Below are 15,200 nucleotides of genomic sequence, written 5' to 3'. Positions count from 1 at the left end.
GCCAGACCCATCCCTTTATTTTGGCCCATCCCTTTATTTCCCATAAGGAATATTTTTAGTTAATCTATTATCTATAGAAACAATGCTTATCACTGGCTTGCTGTTAATAAATACGTGGGTAAATCTCTGTTCAAGGCTCTCAGCTCTGAAGGCTGTGAGACTCCTGATTTCCCACTCCACACCTCTATATGTCTGTATGTGTGTCTTTAATTCTCTAGCACTGCTGGGTTAGGGTCTCCCCGACTGAGCTGGTCTCGGCAAGCCACCACCTCAGAGAGTCCCATACAGCTCTACATGCCAATAACTACTTACTGCAAGGCTGACTGCAAGGCTGTGTCTAGCTTTCAGCAACACAAAAGTTGTATGAGTTGAATATTACTTCTTTATGTTCCATGGAGAACTATATTTTCACTTCGGAATGATCTGAAAACAATGGCTCCTAACATTAGCTTTATATTCCTTTGTTCTGAAATAGTGAGGATATATAAACTAATACAGCAGTAACTGAAGAAAGTCTTTAGTAAATCCTTTTGGGGGGAAAAAGGACAGTTAGTGAAATACTGCTTTGTATTTTCTAATTCTATTTTTGGATTTTCCAAGGTGTGTGTTATTATTCATAGATTATGCCTCTTAAATGATAGAATGAGTGATCCATTGGAATATTAATGTCATGCCCATTCCTCTTCTTGGTCTTCAAAAGGATTATTCACTACTACTTTAAATAACAACAGCAATAATGTTTTAGTGTTCATCAGTTTACAATGCACTTTTACACACGGTATATTTTTAATCTCACAATAACCATTTGGTGTAAACAAAGGTTATCACTATTTTATAGATAAGGAAACTCAGGCTCAGAGAGCTTAAGAGACTTCTCAAGTCATGCAGCCAGTTACACTGTGGAGCCTTTTGGTCTCTGCACTTCTGGAGATGAGAACCATGCCTGTATGCCTTCTAATTTTCCCAAAACTGGCTTCATCAAGATGGTCTGAAGAAAATGAATGCTCACGTTTAATAATAGCCAGTGGCCTCCAGAATGACCTCATAGGCCCTTAGTACTCAGCACCCAACTCTCTTCCTGTTAAATAAGAACTATATTTCCAACCCCCCAAAGTAACTTCCTATTTAGTGGCTTTCACCTTTGCAAGCCTTTGGTGTTCCTTTGTTACTCAGTTTGCTCAGAACACCCTGTCATCACCTTTTAATCTTGGATAACAAAACTCCCTGGGAGGGATGGGTGCTTTGATTAATGGAGAAAGAACTAGGTAAAAACTGACCAACCCCAGGGGAGACCTGTACCAACAGGTTTGTAGGGTTAAAGCCAGCACAAATCCAGTCCATCCTGATTAGAGCTGCATTCGAGTTTTTTTTTTACCAACTTGTTCCTGGGATCCCCTTTTGGCTTTGGATATGGAGGTATCCACTCTATCCTCATGAGCATAGGAATGAAGCCCAAGAGCTCTAAAGGGGTGGAAATATGGGGCCAGGCATGGTTTAAGTGACATAGCACCCAGCCCTTATGTTTTCTGGAGAAAGATGTGCTCTCCTGAGAAATGGGCAATGCTTTCATATCAAGTCATTATACATTTACGGCAAAACAGCCTTGTCCTCAAAAAGGGAGATGATCTAGAAAAGATGATAAAGCAAATAGACAATCAATGGTAATGATGGTAGAGTAAAATAGATGCTATGAAATGTACCAACAAAAGAATATTTGGAGCAAGTGAATATGTTTGCAGGAGACTTCATCAGAGTGGGTTGATTTGGAAATATATTATGGAGGCAGTGCTACTTGAGCTATTCTGAATGCATGGGGGGCCTTTGACTTAAACCCAGCTCAACACGATATGTTCCAGCTTAACCACTATGTGAACTAGCTGTGGGACCACAGAGAGTAACAAATAGGGCAAGTTCCCAAATCCAGAGGCCCTGTGAGATGCCGGGGACAAAGCCCAAGGAAATAATCTCTCTTCCTACTGACAGTTCTCCTTCTTCCCCCTTCCCCTTTGTTCAGTGGCAAAATCCAGAATGCTTGGCAAAAGCCTCTGTAAGTTCAGCCTGGGAGAACAGCTGGGCTTTCATGGAGGTGATGCTTTTCTTTGGGTTCCCTCCAGTCCTACATCATGATCGTTACTCCTGACTGCCCCAAACAGGGACATAGTTACCACACACACACATACACATATGCACACACACACACACGCACACACACACACACACACACACGGAGGCTGAGGCAGACTGCTCAGCAGGCTAAACTCCATCTGTCTAATGAAATGTCTCTTCCAGTGCAGCTTCATCAGTGTCTGCTGTCAGGTCCTGATTGGCTGGTGGATGAAGAGGACAGGGAGACACCATGGTAAGCTACCTGGACCCTCTTGGGTCAGGTGGCAGGTAACTGTTAACCCTGACATGGCATGGAGGAGATGGAGAGGAAGCATTCAAGGCTGGAAGAAGGGCTGCAGGAAGTCAAGAAGGCAGCAGGAGTTCGGGCTTTGCAGGGAATAATAGGCGCATACTTCGATCAGAGATTATCATAGGAATAAGGACATAGTGAGAAAATCAGTCTGTTTCCTTTACATTTAAGTTGATAAACTTTTGGCACCACCAGGACTTTGTAGGGTTCTGAGAAGGAGCAGTGGTGAAGTAGGAAAATGAGCTCACTGCTCCTGCCATGAGTTTTCTTCTTTTCCCCTTGGGAAAAACAGAGCTCGGAACCTTCCAGTTTGCAGGTTCTAGGAGTTCTGCCTATGGATTGGACACCTAGATATAGGATATGCAGAGTCCCTACTAAACGGCAGATTCCAGCTCTTCTGGCAAAACCAAGGATACTAACAATTATGTTAGCCATGTGCCTGCTGCCTAGATCAGAGCTCAGAGAAACCGCAGGGCCAACACAACCTGTCCGTTCAGGGATTAGGCCCAGATGGCCTGAGAGATATTCACTAAGCCACTGGAAACTGTGTCAACAGGTGCGTCCACAATGTCTGCTTAATCCTCCCTGGCATTTCCAGGGCAAAACTTGAGCATCTGGGCTTCCGGGATTTTCTGATCAGGGGCTATGTGGAGTGGGTTTGAGAAAAGAGACTCCAAGTTAGGCAGAGACAAAATAAGAAGGCCCAGAACTTCTCACTGTTCTTTTCTCCTCTAAGAACCATTCCCCCACAACCCTGTCTTTCAGTAAGGATATGTGGGCAACATGAACCAGCAAATTCTCTCATAATCCAAGCAACTCTAGAAAACATCTCTCCGGCTTTCAGATTTGGTTTTGTTCTTTTCTGAAGGTAAAGCCCAAAATCATGGAATTTGCTCATCTGCTACTTTTTGGGAGAGATGTGAGTGGCCACCCTGTAGCCATTCATTGTCCCATATTACCGTTGTGTGTTCCTGGGTGAAGGTGAAGATGTCTGGTGAGCGCATTCTTTAAGGGTTGGGTTTTTGGCTGCATTTGTAATGGCAGAAATTTAAGGGCAGCCATGTCAGGGTTAACAGTTACTTGCCACCTGACCCAAGAGGGTCCAGGTAGCTTACCATGGTGTCTCCCTGTCCTCTTCATCCACCAGCCAATCAGGACCTGACAGCAGACACTGATGAAGCTGCACTGGAAGAGACACTTCATTAGACAGATGGAGTTTAGCCTGCTGAGCAGTCTGCCTCAGCCTCCGTGTGTGTGTGTGTGTGTGCGTGTGTGTGTGTGTGTGGTAACTATGTCCCTGTTTGGGGCAGTCAGGAGTAACGATCATGATGTAGGACTGGAGGGAACCCAAAGAAAAGCATCACCTCCATGAAAGCCCAGCTGTTCTCCCAGGCTGAACTTACAGAGGCTTTTGCCAAACATTCTGGATTTTGCCACTGAACAAAGGGGAAGGGGGAAGAAGGAGAACTGTCAGTAGGAAGAGAGATTATTTCCTTGAGCTTTGTCCCCGGCATCTCACAGGGCCTCTGGATTTGGGAACTTGCCCTATTCGTTACTCTCTGTGGTCCCACAGCTAGTTCACGTAGTGGTTAAGCTGGAACATACCATGTTGAGCTGGATTTAAGTCAAAGGGAATTTTCCAGACTTCAGACAAGAAACTTCAGCCAAGATGCAAAGCAGAGGGGTTAAGATGCTGGGCTCTGAAGTTGAACAGGTTTGGGTTCAAATCCTGCCTTTGCCATTTATTTTCTGTCTTTGGAAAATTAAGTTAATGATAATTAATGATTATCATTATGATAATTTCTTCATCTATGAAATTGGGATAATATCTTTGCTACCATAGGGTTGTTGTGAGGGTTAAACAAAATGATATGTGTAAGTTTTTAGCACAGTGTCTGTACATAGTCTGCACTTGGCAAATAAAATAAAGTAAAATAAAACTAGCAAACCAAAACAAGCATAGGTAGGGAGGTGTTGCTGACATAGACCCTGATCTCTCATATTCCTGAGCAGTGATTCTTTACCCCAGACCTTGTGATATTTGACAATATTTTTTAGCTGGCATTCTAAAAATTTCTACTTTTCATTTTAAAATAACTATTTTTGGTGTGTAGAGCCTGTTTGCCCAATTGGGCTAATTTTCTGGAAAGCAATCTTAATTTGTAGCCCACTAAGTGTGGCAAATACTGCTTGTATCTTGTAGAAATGAATCAAGGAGAGGTCAGCAATACATTGTTGAGTAAGTGTATCAGAAGGAATCAAAGTGCAAAACTGGGTTTTCATTGCTGAGTTTCTGATCCAGCACCTGGTCTCACTGCCCTCCAGCATACCCATAAAATGTAACTACTAAGTACAGTCACTAATGTCAACTTAAATAATAACCATAGAGAGTCTCTCTTAAAAAAAAAAGTTACTTATTTGAGAATAGGGCATTGCAATGGGAATACATGTGCCATAGTAAACTACGTGCATATTCAGGGAGGTAAAGGAAAACAAAAGTTCTTACAGGAAAAACGATGAAAATCACATAATTTTATTGAAATGTGTATTCTTGGCTACAAAGATCAATAACAATGGTGATGCTAATATGAAGTTGGACAGGCAGTTGCTGGGCAGATGTCCTCACAGAAGTGTTTGTTGTGTAAGGCTACTACGGCCTTTGTGCAAGTTTGTGGTTTTTGCAGTCTTTTGTGATAGTTGTGTTATCAGGTACACAAGCATGAGAACTCTCTCTTCACAGACTTCCCTAGCTCTATATTTGTCAAGGATTTTTTTGAAGACAAGTGACTCCATTTTGATTCTGACAACTTGCACACTAACTTATAACATCTCCTCACCAACTTTACAAACTAACAAACTTACACAGTCAATTACAGGCTCAGTCCCAATCTCTGCCAACTCATCTCCCCCAGCCCCACCTGCACACTTCAACCCACCTCCACTGGCCCAACACACACATACAGTTCTTTAACTTCTACTTCTATGGTGCCCCAGCTCCTCACAGCTCAGTCCTGCCCCAGGCACATGTAAAGACCTATTAGGCTTTGGAGGCAGGCAGACCTAAGTTCAAATTCAGGTATAACTTCCTAGCTATGTGACCTTGGGTAGTTTACTTAAATTTACTTACTTACTCTCTGTGCCTTGGTTTCTTCATCTATAAATTGGGTTAATAATACCTACCAAATATTCATCTTCTAGATACAGCCTCTGGTTTGTTACTTCCCTAACTTTCCCTCAGTTCCCAAACCTTTCTGGAAGTTCTAAGCCCCTTCAGAAATAGCTTCAAACACCACCACAGAAGAAGGTCTAATCGGCTCTCCCTCTTGTTCTCCAACTTCACCCTCTCATACTGGCCTTCTAACTCTGATTAGCTAGAAGCAACCTCAGCCCTCTCTTGCTCCCAAAGGTTGGAGCCCCTACTCTGCTCTTCTCTGGCCAGTATGCCTACCCCACCTTCACCCCAGGACTGGAGCCAACCCATCCCAATGTAGACAGATCTCTCCAAACACAAAGCCTGCATCCTGCCCTCCTGCAGTCTGGAACTCCCTAGTGCTCTGTGCCCTGAGGGGAAGTGCTGGAGGCTGTGCTGTTTCTATGGGGCTGCCCTCAATACACCAGTCTCTTCAACCAAGGCCCTTACCGTACCTTCCTATCCTGTTGTTCCTTTTCCTGTCTGATGCATGCTGATCTATAAGTGAGGATGGTAAAGATGGCTTTCCCTTCCAGAGTCACTCAGGAAGCTATACAGTATATATTATCTGCAAAGTGCCACTCAAGAGCTCTCTTTGGGACTTGGCTTCTGAGCTCAGAAAACTTCCTCCTCAGGAATGGTTCTTCATGCACTGAGGATAAGTGTGATGCTCATAAAGTGCCAAAACTCAATGAGAGAAGAATAAATGGCAGCATGGTGTAACAGAGAGAACACGGGCCTGGAGTCTGAGGGGCTCTAGTCCAGCACCGTCTCTTCTTCACTGAGTGGCTACTTCTCTGAGGATTTCTCAGTGTTCTCATTTATGAATTGGGCTTAGCCATACCACCTCAGAGGATTGCTAGGGAGATCAAATAAGATGAGATGGTAATGAAAATGGAATAAAATCAAATGAAATGAAATGAAATGGCAATACCATTATCATTAACCTCTTGGGGACTTTCCCCTGGGATGGCCAGGCTGTAGACTTCATGAGAGTTGAAACTGCTGTCATCATATTCAACACTGTATTCCTAGGGCCTTAGCCCTCTGCCTGAAATGGAGCAAGCTTTCCATAAATATTTGCTGATTAGCCGCCAGTTGAGTTTCCTGTGCTTGCAATGAGGAGTTTCCACATGATCATGGTAAGCCTTTTTTCTCACCAGCTACAAAATGCTACCTACCCATAGCATGGGGTGGGAAAGGTATTAACTTTTTTTGTTTTAATTAAAAATGACACCCAACTTTAAAGAGATGAAACTGGCTTTCTTGTGTCTCATACACTAGGTGTGAAAGGCACTTGCAAAACAAGAATTCAAAAAGTGTTCTAAGTAATAGCAGTTCTAAATAACATCACCACAAAAACATGTGGGTGATGTTCTGAGAGGGCTCTCAGAGTGGCTACTTTGTAAAAGTTAACCTCAATAGATATATTCTTGAACATTTATATTAAAAAAGGAAAGAGTGGCCAGGCACGGTGGCTCACGCCTGTAATCCCAGCACTTTGGGAGGCAGAGGCAGGTGAATCACGAGGTCAGGAGTTCAAGACCAGCCTGTTCAACATGGTGAAACCCTGTCTGTACTAACAATACAAAAATTAACCAGGCATGGTGGCAGGCACCTGTAATCCCAGCTACTCAGGAGGCTGAGGCAGGGAATTGCTTGAACCTGGGAGGCGGAGGTTGCAGTGAGCCAAGATCGCACCACTGCACTCCATCCTGGGCCACAGAGCAGCACTCCATCTCAAAAAAAAAAAAAAAAAGGAAAGAGTCCCATAACTTTGTAGGCTCATGGAGACAAAGAATGTTCACCAGGACCCCAGCCTGTACCAAGCACTGCTGAGCCCATCACAATGGAAAGAAGCTTCCCTGTCAAGAGGACTCAGCTACAGAAGGCACCAAATGTGGTAGGAGGGGCCTATTAATTAGACCAAGGCAGTCACACATCAGCAGGTAAAACAGAGACAAGAGGAGGTGGGGCTGGGCTGGGCTGAATCTTGGATGAATCAAGCCTTCCCATAGGGCAGGATATCCTGTCTAAATCAAGAGCCTTGGTTAAAACCCCTATAAAAGGTTCTCATCACACTGACCTGGTACTCCTCACACCACTTAACAGCCATTTGTTTCATCCCACCTGGGCATTAGGTAAGTCCCCTCATAAGAAACCTCTTTCTCATTCTCATTGTCTTGGTGATCTGAGCTCATAAAACTAGGGCAGTCAGGTATGGGCTATGCATCCTTCAGAGCTAGACTGTGGGCATTGGGCAAACCAGCGCTAACGTTGGGAAACATGCTCTCCTGAAGCAATCGGGCTTTCTCCTCCTCCCTGAGGCTGGCTTGGGAGCAGCTCCTCTCACTGGGAAACTGTGTGGGCAGCTGCTATGGGGCCACCCATGTGCCTTCCTGGATCAGCAAAGGTTTCTTGTTTCTAAGGCTCTGGAAGCTTCTTTGCAGTGCTGAGAGTCTCTGGGATCAGAATCAGTTTACTTATGCCAACCTAGACAATAAGATCAAACTGTGTCATGGATGAAGGGGCTTACATGATTCCCCTCTCCTACACCAGGGTGATATTTAGGCAAAATATGTGTAGATTTATTCTAAGGAATCTAAAATGTAAGTAAAAGCTCATCTTATTATTTTATTATCTAAAGGTCAGTGGTTAAAGTCGGCTACATGTTTTAAAAAAAAGAAAGATATTTTTCATCTATGTTGAGGAAAAACATTCCCAGTTTTTTACCTTGATGAAAAGTTTGCCTGAAATTGTTGGTTACCAGGTCCTAGAAAGGGTTTCTCCTGAACAGCCCACCTTTTGCTATAACCTACTGAGTCCTCATGGCCACAGTGATCTGCTTTTTCTAGAACTCAAGTCTCCTTCCTTCCTTTTTCTCTTTCTTCTCCTACCTATATCTGCCTCATCCCATCCTCTCTCTGGCTTTCCAGCTGCTGCAGGCTCCATCTCCCCTTGCATTTGAGACTTGTCATCTTTGATACCATCTCCTCCTTTGGGTCTCTCCAAGGCTTCTGCTTAACGAGTCTTCACGTCTCTTTTCCTTTTGTTCATGCAGCCAAACTCAGGCCTCACCTCAATCTACCTCCAGATTTCTAGCTAATGAAAAAGAAAAGCTTTCCCTTTGATTAAGAACCAACTCATAGGTCACCAGAAACCTGGGCCTGATGGAGCCATGCGCCTGTTGGGCAAGCTGACTTCTCTGATAAGTCCCAGGGCTGTGAAGGCCTCCCACCCAAAGGAGGTTCCCCCCTCCTGAGCATTCCCAGCAGGTGGTAGCCCAGTTTCTTCCCACTTTCCCAAAAAACAACAAGAAAGGAGGGATGTGTCCCTGGAATTTCTGCTTGGCTCCCATCCAAGACAGGGGTTGACTCACACATGTATTTACTTCCTCTTGGTGTTCCCAATGGGACCCTAACACCCTTGTGATAAACAAATAAATCTTGTCCACAGGGTACATCCTAGAAAGCCCATTGCATTTGGGTTAAGGAGAGATGGATTCTAGGATTTCTTGGCTCCTTAATAATTGTGTGGCCTAACTTCTCTGAGCCTGTTTCCTCACATATTAAAAAAAAGTGGAAATAATAAGGATTAGAAGAGATGATGTACAGGAAAGTGCCTTGTGAGCAGTAAAGTGATTATATAGGTGTACAAAAATTATATGTTTGTATATGTATATAATAGCATAATAATTATATTTAATAAGGAGCACTTAATATAAGCCAGGCATCTGCCAAGTGCTTTTTATGAATTATGTCTTTAAATCTTCACAATAATCCCATAGAGTACTAATATCACCTTCATTTACAATGAGTAAACTGAGGCATGGAGAGGCAAAGCAACTTGTCCCAGCTCACACCGTACTTAGGTGGTGGGGCCAGGATTTAATCCTGACTCAGGAACCTGCCTCCATCCTGTGTGCTCCTCCTTCCCATACATAAGATGCATTACGTAGGAAAGGACAAAGGAAGACTAAAATCAGAGCTGAACGTGCAAGGAAAGACCTAGCAGCAGACGTGCCGTAAAGGAAACAGCTGAGGTTGATTACGGAGCCTCCAAAGGGGACTTTTCATCTTTTCCAGGTTGACTTCAAAGATGCCTCAGTTACTGCGAAACATTAATGGGATCATCGAGGCCTTCAGGCGCTATGCAAGGACAGAGGGCAACTGCACAGCACTCACCCGAGGGGAGCTGAAAAGACTCTTGGAGCAAGAGTTTGCCGATGTGATTGTGGTACGGCATGCTGACCCGGGTGGAGAGGGGACATAGCAGGAGAGTGAAACCTTGTTTGCCTGCAGAGGCCTTGCCTGGGGAATTTGAGGAGGCAGCAGCTAAACCCAGGCCTGCCAGGACAGATGGCAGCTGTGCAGGCAGAAAAAAAGAAGGTGAAAGAACCAGAGATGGTCATGGGAGTTGGCAAGTCCTGCCTCTTTAGATTAAAACCTTGGTTTTAATTCATTCTAACTTAAAGACAAGATAAAAGGGCTCTAAAAGGACAACTCAGAGAGGAGCAGAGCCTTGGAATATTTCAGAATGAAAATAATTGCTGCTTTCTGCTGCCTCTTAAATTTGATACAGTAAATATTTCCCACATCTATCTGAAATGTAATCATCCATTCATAGACATTCATTAGAAGCATAGCTCTGGGCTTGCACAAAGCAGTTACTCAAAAATATTAGCAGACAGATCACATCAGAAATGAAATTTTGAAGAGCAGGTTGTTAATAGCTAGGGGGAGACTTTGGAGCCTCATCCCACCCCACCTGGCAAACCAGAACCAAGGTCTTGATGCACTTTCCTGTCTTTGGTTTGCATCTAAAGCAACTGGGATGATGATGGCCTTAGGGACAAGGATGTATGGGCACGGAAGGATGCTGCATCCACATGCTCAGGGCAGCCCTGCGGGCCCAATCCATCCCTCCCTCTTTATCATGGGAAAACATCTGGGCCTCAATGAGGAGCACACAGAATTCCCATGGGGCTGTGTTCCCAACCTGCTGCTCTTTGTGCTGGGCCTGCTGAAGAGACTAAGGCCTCAGTGCCAGGGGCAAGGTGCCAAGGGCAGCCCAGACAGTCAACCTGAGAGCCCAAACAGTTGCATTGTGAATTCAATACTTTATTAACTCTTCAATAAATCTTTATCTAATTTTCCTGTAGCCCAGAAATTGTGCCAAATAGAGGCTACCAAACAAAAAATGCTGTCTATACTTGAGGGAGAAAGACAGGACTAAAAAAAAAATAAAATAAAGGCAATTAAGTCTTGCTGCTGCTGTAGCCGTATGTGTGTGGAATGTGTGGTCTGAGGCAGGGGAAGCTGGCAGCAGAGTGGAAGGGGCCTGCCCATGTCCTCCTCAGGGGAGGGATGCTGACTCCACCTCATCTTCTCCTCAGAAACCCCACGATCCAGCAACTGTGGATGAGGTCCTGTGTCTGCTGGATGAAGACCACACAGGGACTGTGGAATTCAAGGAATTCCTGGTCTTGGTGTTTAAAGTTGCCCAGGCCTGTTTCAAGACACTGAGCGAGAGTCCTGAGGGAGCCTGCGGCTCTCAAGAGTCTGGAAGCCTTCACTCTGGGGCCTCGCAGGAGCTGGGCGAAGGACAGAGAAGTGGCACTGAAGTGGGAAGGGCGGGGAAAGGGCATTATGAGGGGAGCAGCCACAGACAGAGCCAGCAGGATTCCAGAGAGCAGAACAGGCCTGGGGCTCAGACCCAGGTTCAGGCCACTGGCTCTGCGTGGGTCAGCAGCTATGACAAGCAAGCTGAGTCCCAGAGCCAGGAAAGAACAAGCCCGCAGATACAACTCTCTGGGCACACAGAGCAGACCCAGAAAGCTGGAGAAGGCAAGAGGAATCAGACAACAGAGGTGAGGCCAGAGAGACAGCCACAGACCAGGGAAGAGGACAGAGCCCACCAGACAGGTGAGACTGTGACTGGATCTGGAACTCAGACCCAGGCAGGTGCCACCCAGACTGTGGAGCAGGACAGCAGCCACCAGACAGGAAGAACCAGCATGCAGACACAGGAGGCCACCAATGACCAGAACAGAGGGACTGAGATCCACAGTCAAGGCAGGAGCCAGACCAGCCAGGCTGTGACAGGAGGACATGCTCAGATACAGGCAGGGACACACACCCAGACACCCACCCAGACCGTGGAGCAGGACAGCAGCCACCAGACAGGAAGCACCAGCACCCAGACACAGGAATCCACCAATGACCAGAACAGAGGGACTGAGAACCACGGTCAAGGCAGGAGCGAGACCAACCAGGCTATGACAGGACGACATGCTCAGATACAGGCAGGGTCACACACCCAGACTGTGGAGCAGGACAGAAGCCAAACTGTAAGCCACGGAGGGGCTAGAGAACAGGGACAGACCCAGACGCAGCCAAGCAGTGGTCAAAAATGGACACAAGTGAGCAACCCTGAGGCAGGAGAGACAGTACCGGGAGGACAGGCCCAGACTGGGGCAAGCACTGAGTCAGGAAGGCAGGAATGGAGCAGCACTCACCCAAGGCGCTGTGTGACAGAAGGGCAGGGAGACAGACAGCCCACAGTGGTTGGTGAGGAATGGGTTGATGACCACTCAAAGGAGACAATGATCCTCAGGCTGGACCAGGGCAACTTGCATACCAGTGTTTCCTCAGCACAGGGCCAGGATGCAGCCCAGCCAGAAGAGAAGCGAGGCATCACAGCTAGGGAGCTGTATTCCTACTTGAGAAGCAACAAGCCATGACTTCCCCGACTCCAATGTCCAGTACTGGAAGAAGACAGCTGGAGAGAGGTTGGCTTGTCCTGCATGGCCAATCCAGTGGGTGCATCCCTGGACATCAGCTCTTTATTATGCAGCTTCCCTTTTAGGTCTTTCTCAATGAGATCATTTCTGCAAGGAGCTTTCTATCCTAAACTCTTCTCTCTTACCTGCTTTGCGGTGCAGACCCTCTCAGGAGCAGGAAGACGTAGAGCAAGTCACCCCTTTGTACTGAATTGTCCTCATCTTGTGGGGGGTTTCAGGACTATTTTTATCTCTGACATCTCTCTGTTGCCCCATCTACCCTAATGCATCAATAAAACCTTAAGCAACTGGCCTCTGTGTCTCATTCAACCACCTTCTATTGATATTACAGGCCAAAGGCTGTAGAATTATGAGATGATGAACTCATAACTACCTTTGACATAGCCCCTACCTTTGAAGAGCAACTAGTTGAGAAAATATTATATGTGATTCCTGCTATATATCATACTTAATACTTGGCAGAGATGGACCAGCAAAGGTTTCATACAAAAGGCGCTTTCTTTATGATGGCCCTGAAAGGACAATTAGTATTTAGACAGGCAAAATTCTTCTTGGTCTTTCACTAACTCTCATTCTATAGTGTTAAACCTCTATTCACCTGTAATGTCACACAGGAAAGCTGATTTAAGATTACCAAGAAATGGAAGAAGGCCCCCAGTGGCTGTGTAGGGAAAGAGCAAGAAAGCTTATGTTACCAGGTACTGAGCCAGGGGCCAGAATTTTGTGCTTCCCTTCCTACCTCCCCATCAGTGTCAGCTCTGACCTCTCATGATGTCTCACCCACCAGATATAAACCATGTTATGGGGTAGAGACTATCAATTCTGGTTTATTATAAGAGTGACCAGAAGAACAGTTTTTAAAATAAAGATTTATAGGGACGGGCACAGTGGCTCATCCCTGTAATCCCTGCACTTTGGGAGGCCTAGGTGGGTGGATCACCTGAGGCCAGGAGTTCAAGACAAGCCTGGCCAACAAGGTGAAACCCCATCTCTACTAAAAATACAAAAATTAGCCCAGCATGGTGGCACATGCCTGTAATCCCAGTTACTCGGGAGGCTGAGGCAGGCGAATCACTTGAACCCAGGAGGCAGAGGTTGTAGTGAGCCGAGATTGTACCATTGCACTCCAGCCTGGGCAACAGAGCAAGACTCCATCTCAAAAAAAAAAAAAAATGTATAAACCTAACCCTACAGATGCTGGTTCTAAGGTTTGGAGCCAATTAATATTGTTTAGAAATTTCTTGGGGGTCTTGTGCTTTTGTCCGTACAGAAGACTAGATAATCTGAAAGATTTCCCAAGACAAAATAACTAGATCCTGCATAAAGCATTTTTTTCACTGTGTTATTGGTTTACAGGAAGTAAGGGAAATCGCTAAGGAAAAAACAAAATGTGGAATAAACAACAACCAAACAAAAACAACATGTAGACTAAGTAACAACCTCCAAAGACGTCCGGGACTTCATCTTGGAAACCTGTGAATATGTCACTTTATATGGCAAAAAGGGACTTCACAGATGTGATTAAGTTAGGAATCTTGAGATGGTGGGGAGTTATTCTGGATTATCTGGGTGAGTCCAATGTAATCACAAGGTTCCTTACAAGAGTGAGACAAGAGGATCAAAGTCAGTAAAAGGAAGTGTGGTGATGAAACCAGCGGCTGTAGCCATGTGCTATGAGCCAAAGAATGTGTGGAGAATAGAATCTGGAAATGCAAGACATTTTCCTCTAGAGCCTTCAGAAGTAACATAGCCCTTCTGCCACCTCAATTTTAGACTCCTGACCTTCAGGGCTGTAAGAGAATAAAATTTTGTCATTTTAAGGCATTAAGTTTATAGTAAACTGTTACAGTAGTGATAGAAAACGAATACACCAAGCAAAAACCTAGTGCTGGAGCCAGAGTAGTAAAGGGTAAATGTGTGAAAGACAAGGTTGTTCTTCTGAGGACAAATTGATTTTATATCGATTCACACTGGCTTATAAGCAAAAAGGCCAAAGAAAAACAGCAAAGAAAATGCAAAGACTCAGGGAATATTGCTCCCATAAGCCCTTTCTGGGGAATCTCCTAGAGAATCAGCGCACATACATACACACTAAACCCAGAATCATAGAACTGTTTGGCATACAATCTGATGATGCACATTTAAATATATTCCACTGTAGAACTAAGACTACATAATGTGGATAAAGGTGACAGAATAGCATTTCATGTTATATGCACTGAAAATTTAAATACAATACAGCTAACAAAAAAATGAAGGGAGAAAGAGAAAGCATACAGAAAGTAGAATGAGCTCCCTGATTGTCTTAATATAAGCATATGCTTACAAGGAAAAACTGGGAGTGAAAGGATATCACTTCACATTAGATACTGAGAAAGGAAGAAGGAGGGTAAGGTGAAAATTTCCAGAAAATTCCATTATTACTTAGAGTAGGGAGTGAATATGCCATTTATTAAAGGGAAGGGAGAATACAGAATACATATTACATAAAGATGTACTATAAGATAACAACACAAATACGAACCTTCCTCAACACCAAAAGACATTCTAGAAAAAAGCAAATAACACAGACAACAGAGTGGATGATGTTATTTATGTAAAAGATATATATTTTCATAAATAGGACATAAAAGAGTGTGATAGACTGAGGCCAAACATATTTATAACAATAACGTCAAGAGCTTAACTCACTACTAGACGAACAAGTTGCATATTAGCTCTATACAAGTCTACGCTCCTTACAAGAGGTATGCAAACCAAAGAGAGTCAGAAAACAATTTGTAAACAGGGTG

At 44.6% G+C, this 15,200-nt stretch overlaps 1 protein-coding gene across 1 annotated transcript; it reads left to right on the top strand.

The window, feature by feature from the left end:
- The first annotated feature begins 7,697 nt into the window (after positions 1–7,697).
- CRNN (cornulin) lies at positions 7,698–12,699 on the top strand. The gene is made up of 3 exons (XM_063628050.1): positions 7,698–7,747; positions 9,692–9,842; positions 11,002–12,699. Exons 2-3 carry the CDS (start codon positions 9,705–9,707, stop codon positions 12,346–12,348), a joined length of 1,485 nt encoding a protein of 494 aa, XP_063484120.1. The 5' UTR covers positions 7,698–7,747; positions 9,692–9,704; the 3' UTR covers positions 12,349–12,699.
- Positions 12,700–15,200: the final 2,501 nt, after the last annotated feature.

This window comes from Symphalangus syndactylus, chromosome 12, assembly GCF_028878055.3.
Source record: "Symphalangus syndactylus isolate Jambi chromosome 12, NHGRI_mSymSyn1-v2.1_pri, whole genome shotgun sequence".
Taxonomy (NCBI): Eukaryota; Metazoa; Chordata; class Mammalia; order Primates; family Hylobatidae; genus Symphalangus; species Symphalangus syndactylus.
Note: the sequence above shows the minus strand (reverse complement) of the source record. Positions and strands in the feature narration are given on the sequence as shown.

Coding starts and splice junctions, on each gene's coding strand:
- CRNN (XM_063628050.1), top strand. CDS start 9,705: ATGCCTCAGTTACTGCGAAACATTAATGGGATCATCGAGGCCTTCAGG. Junction 9,843..11,001: donor AGTTTGCCGATGTGATTGTG/GTACGGCATGCT, acceptor TCTTCTCCTCAG/AAACCCCACGATCCAGCAAC.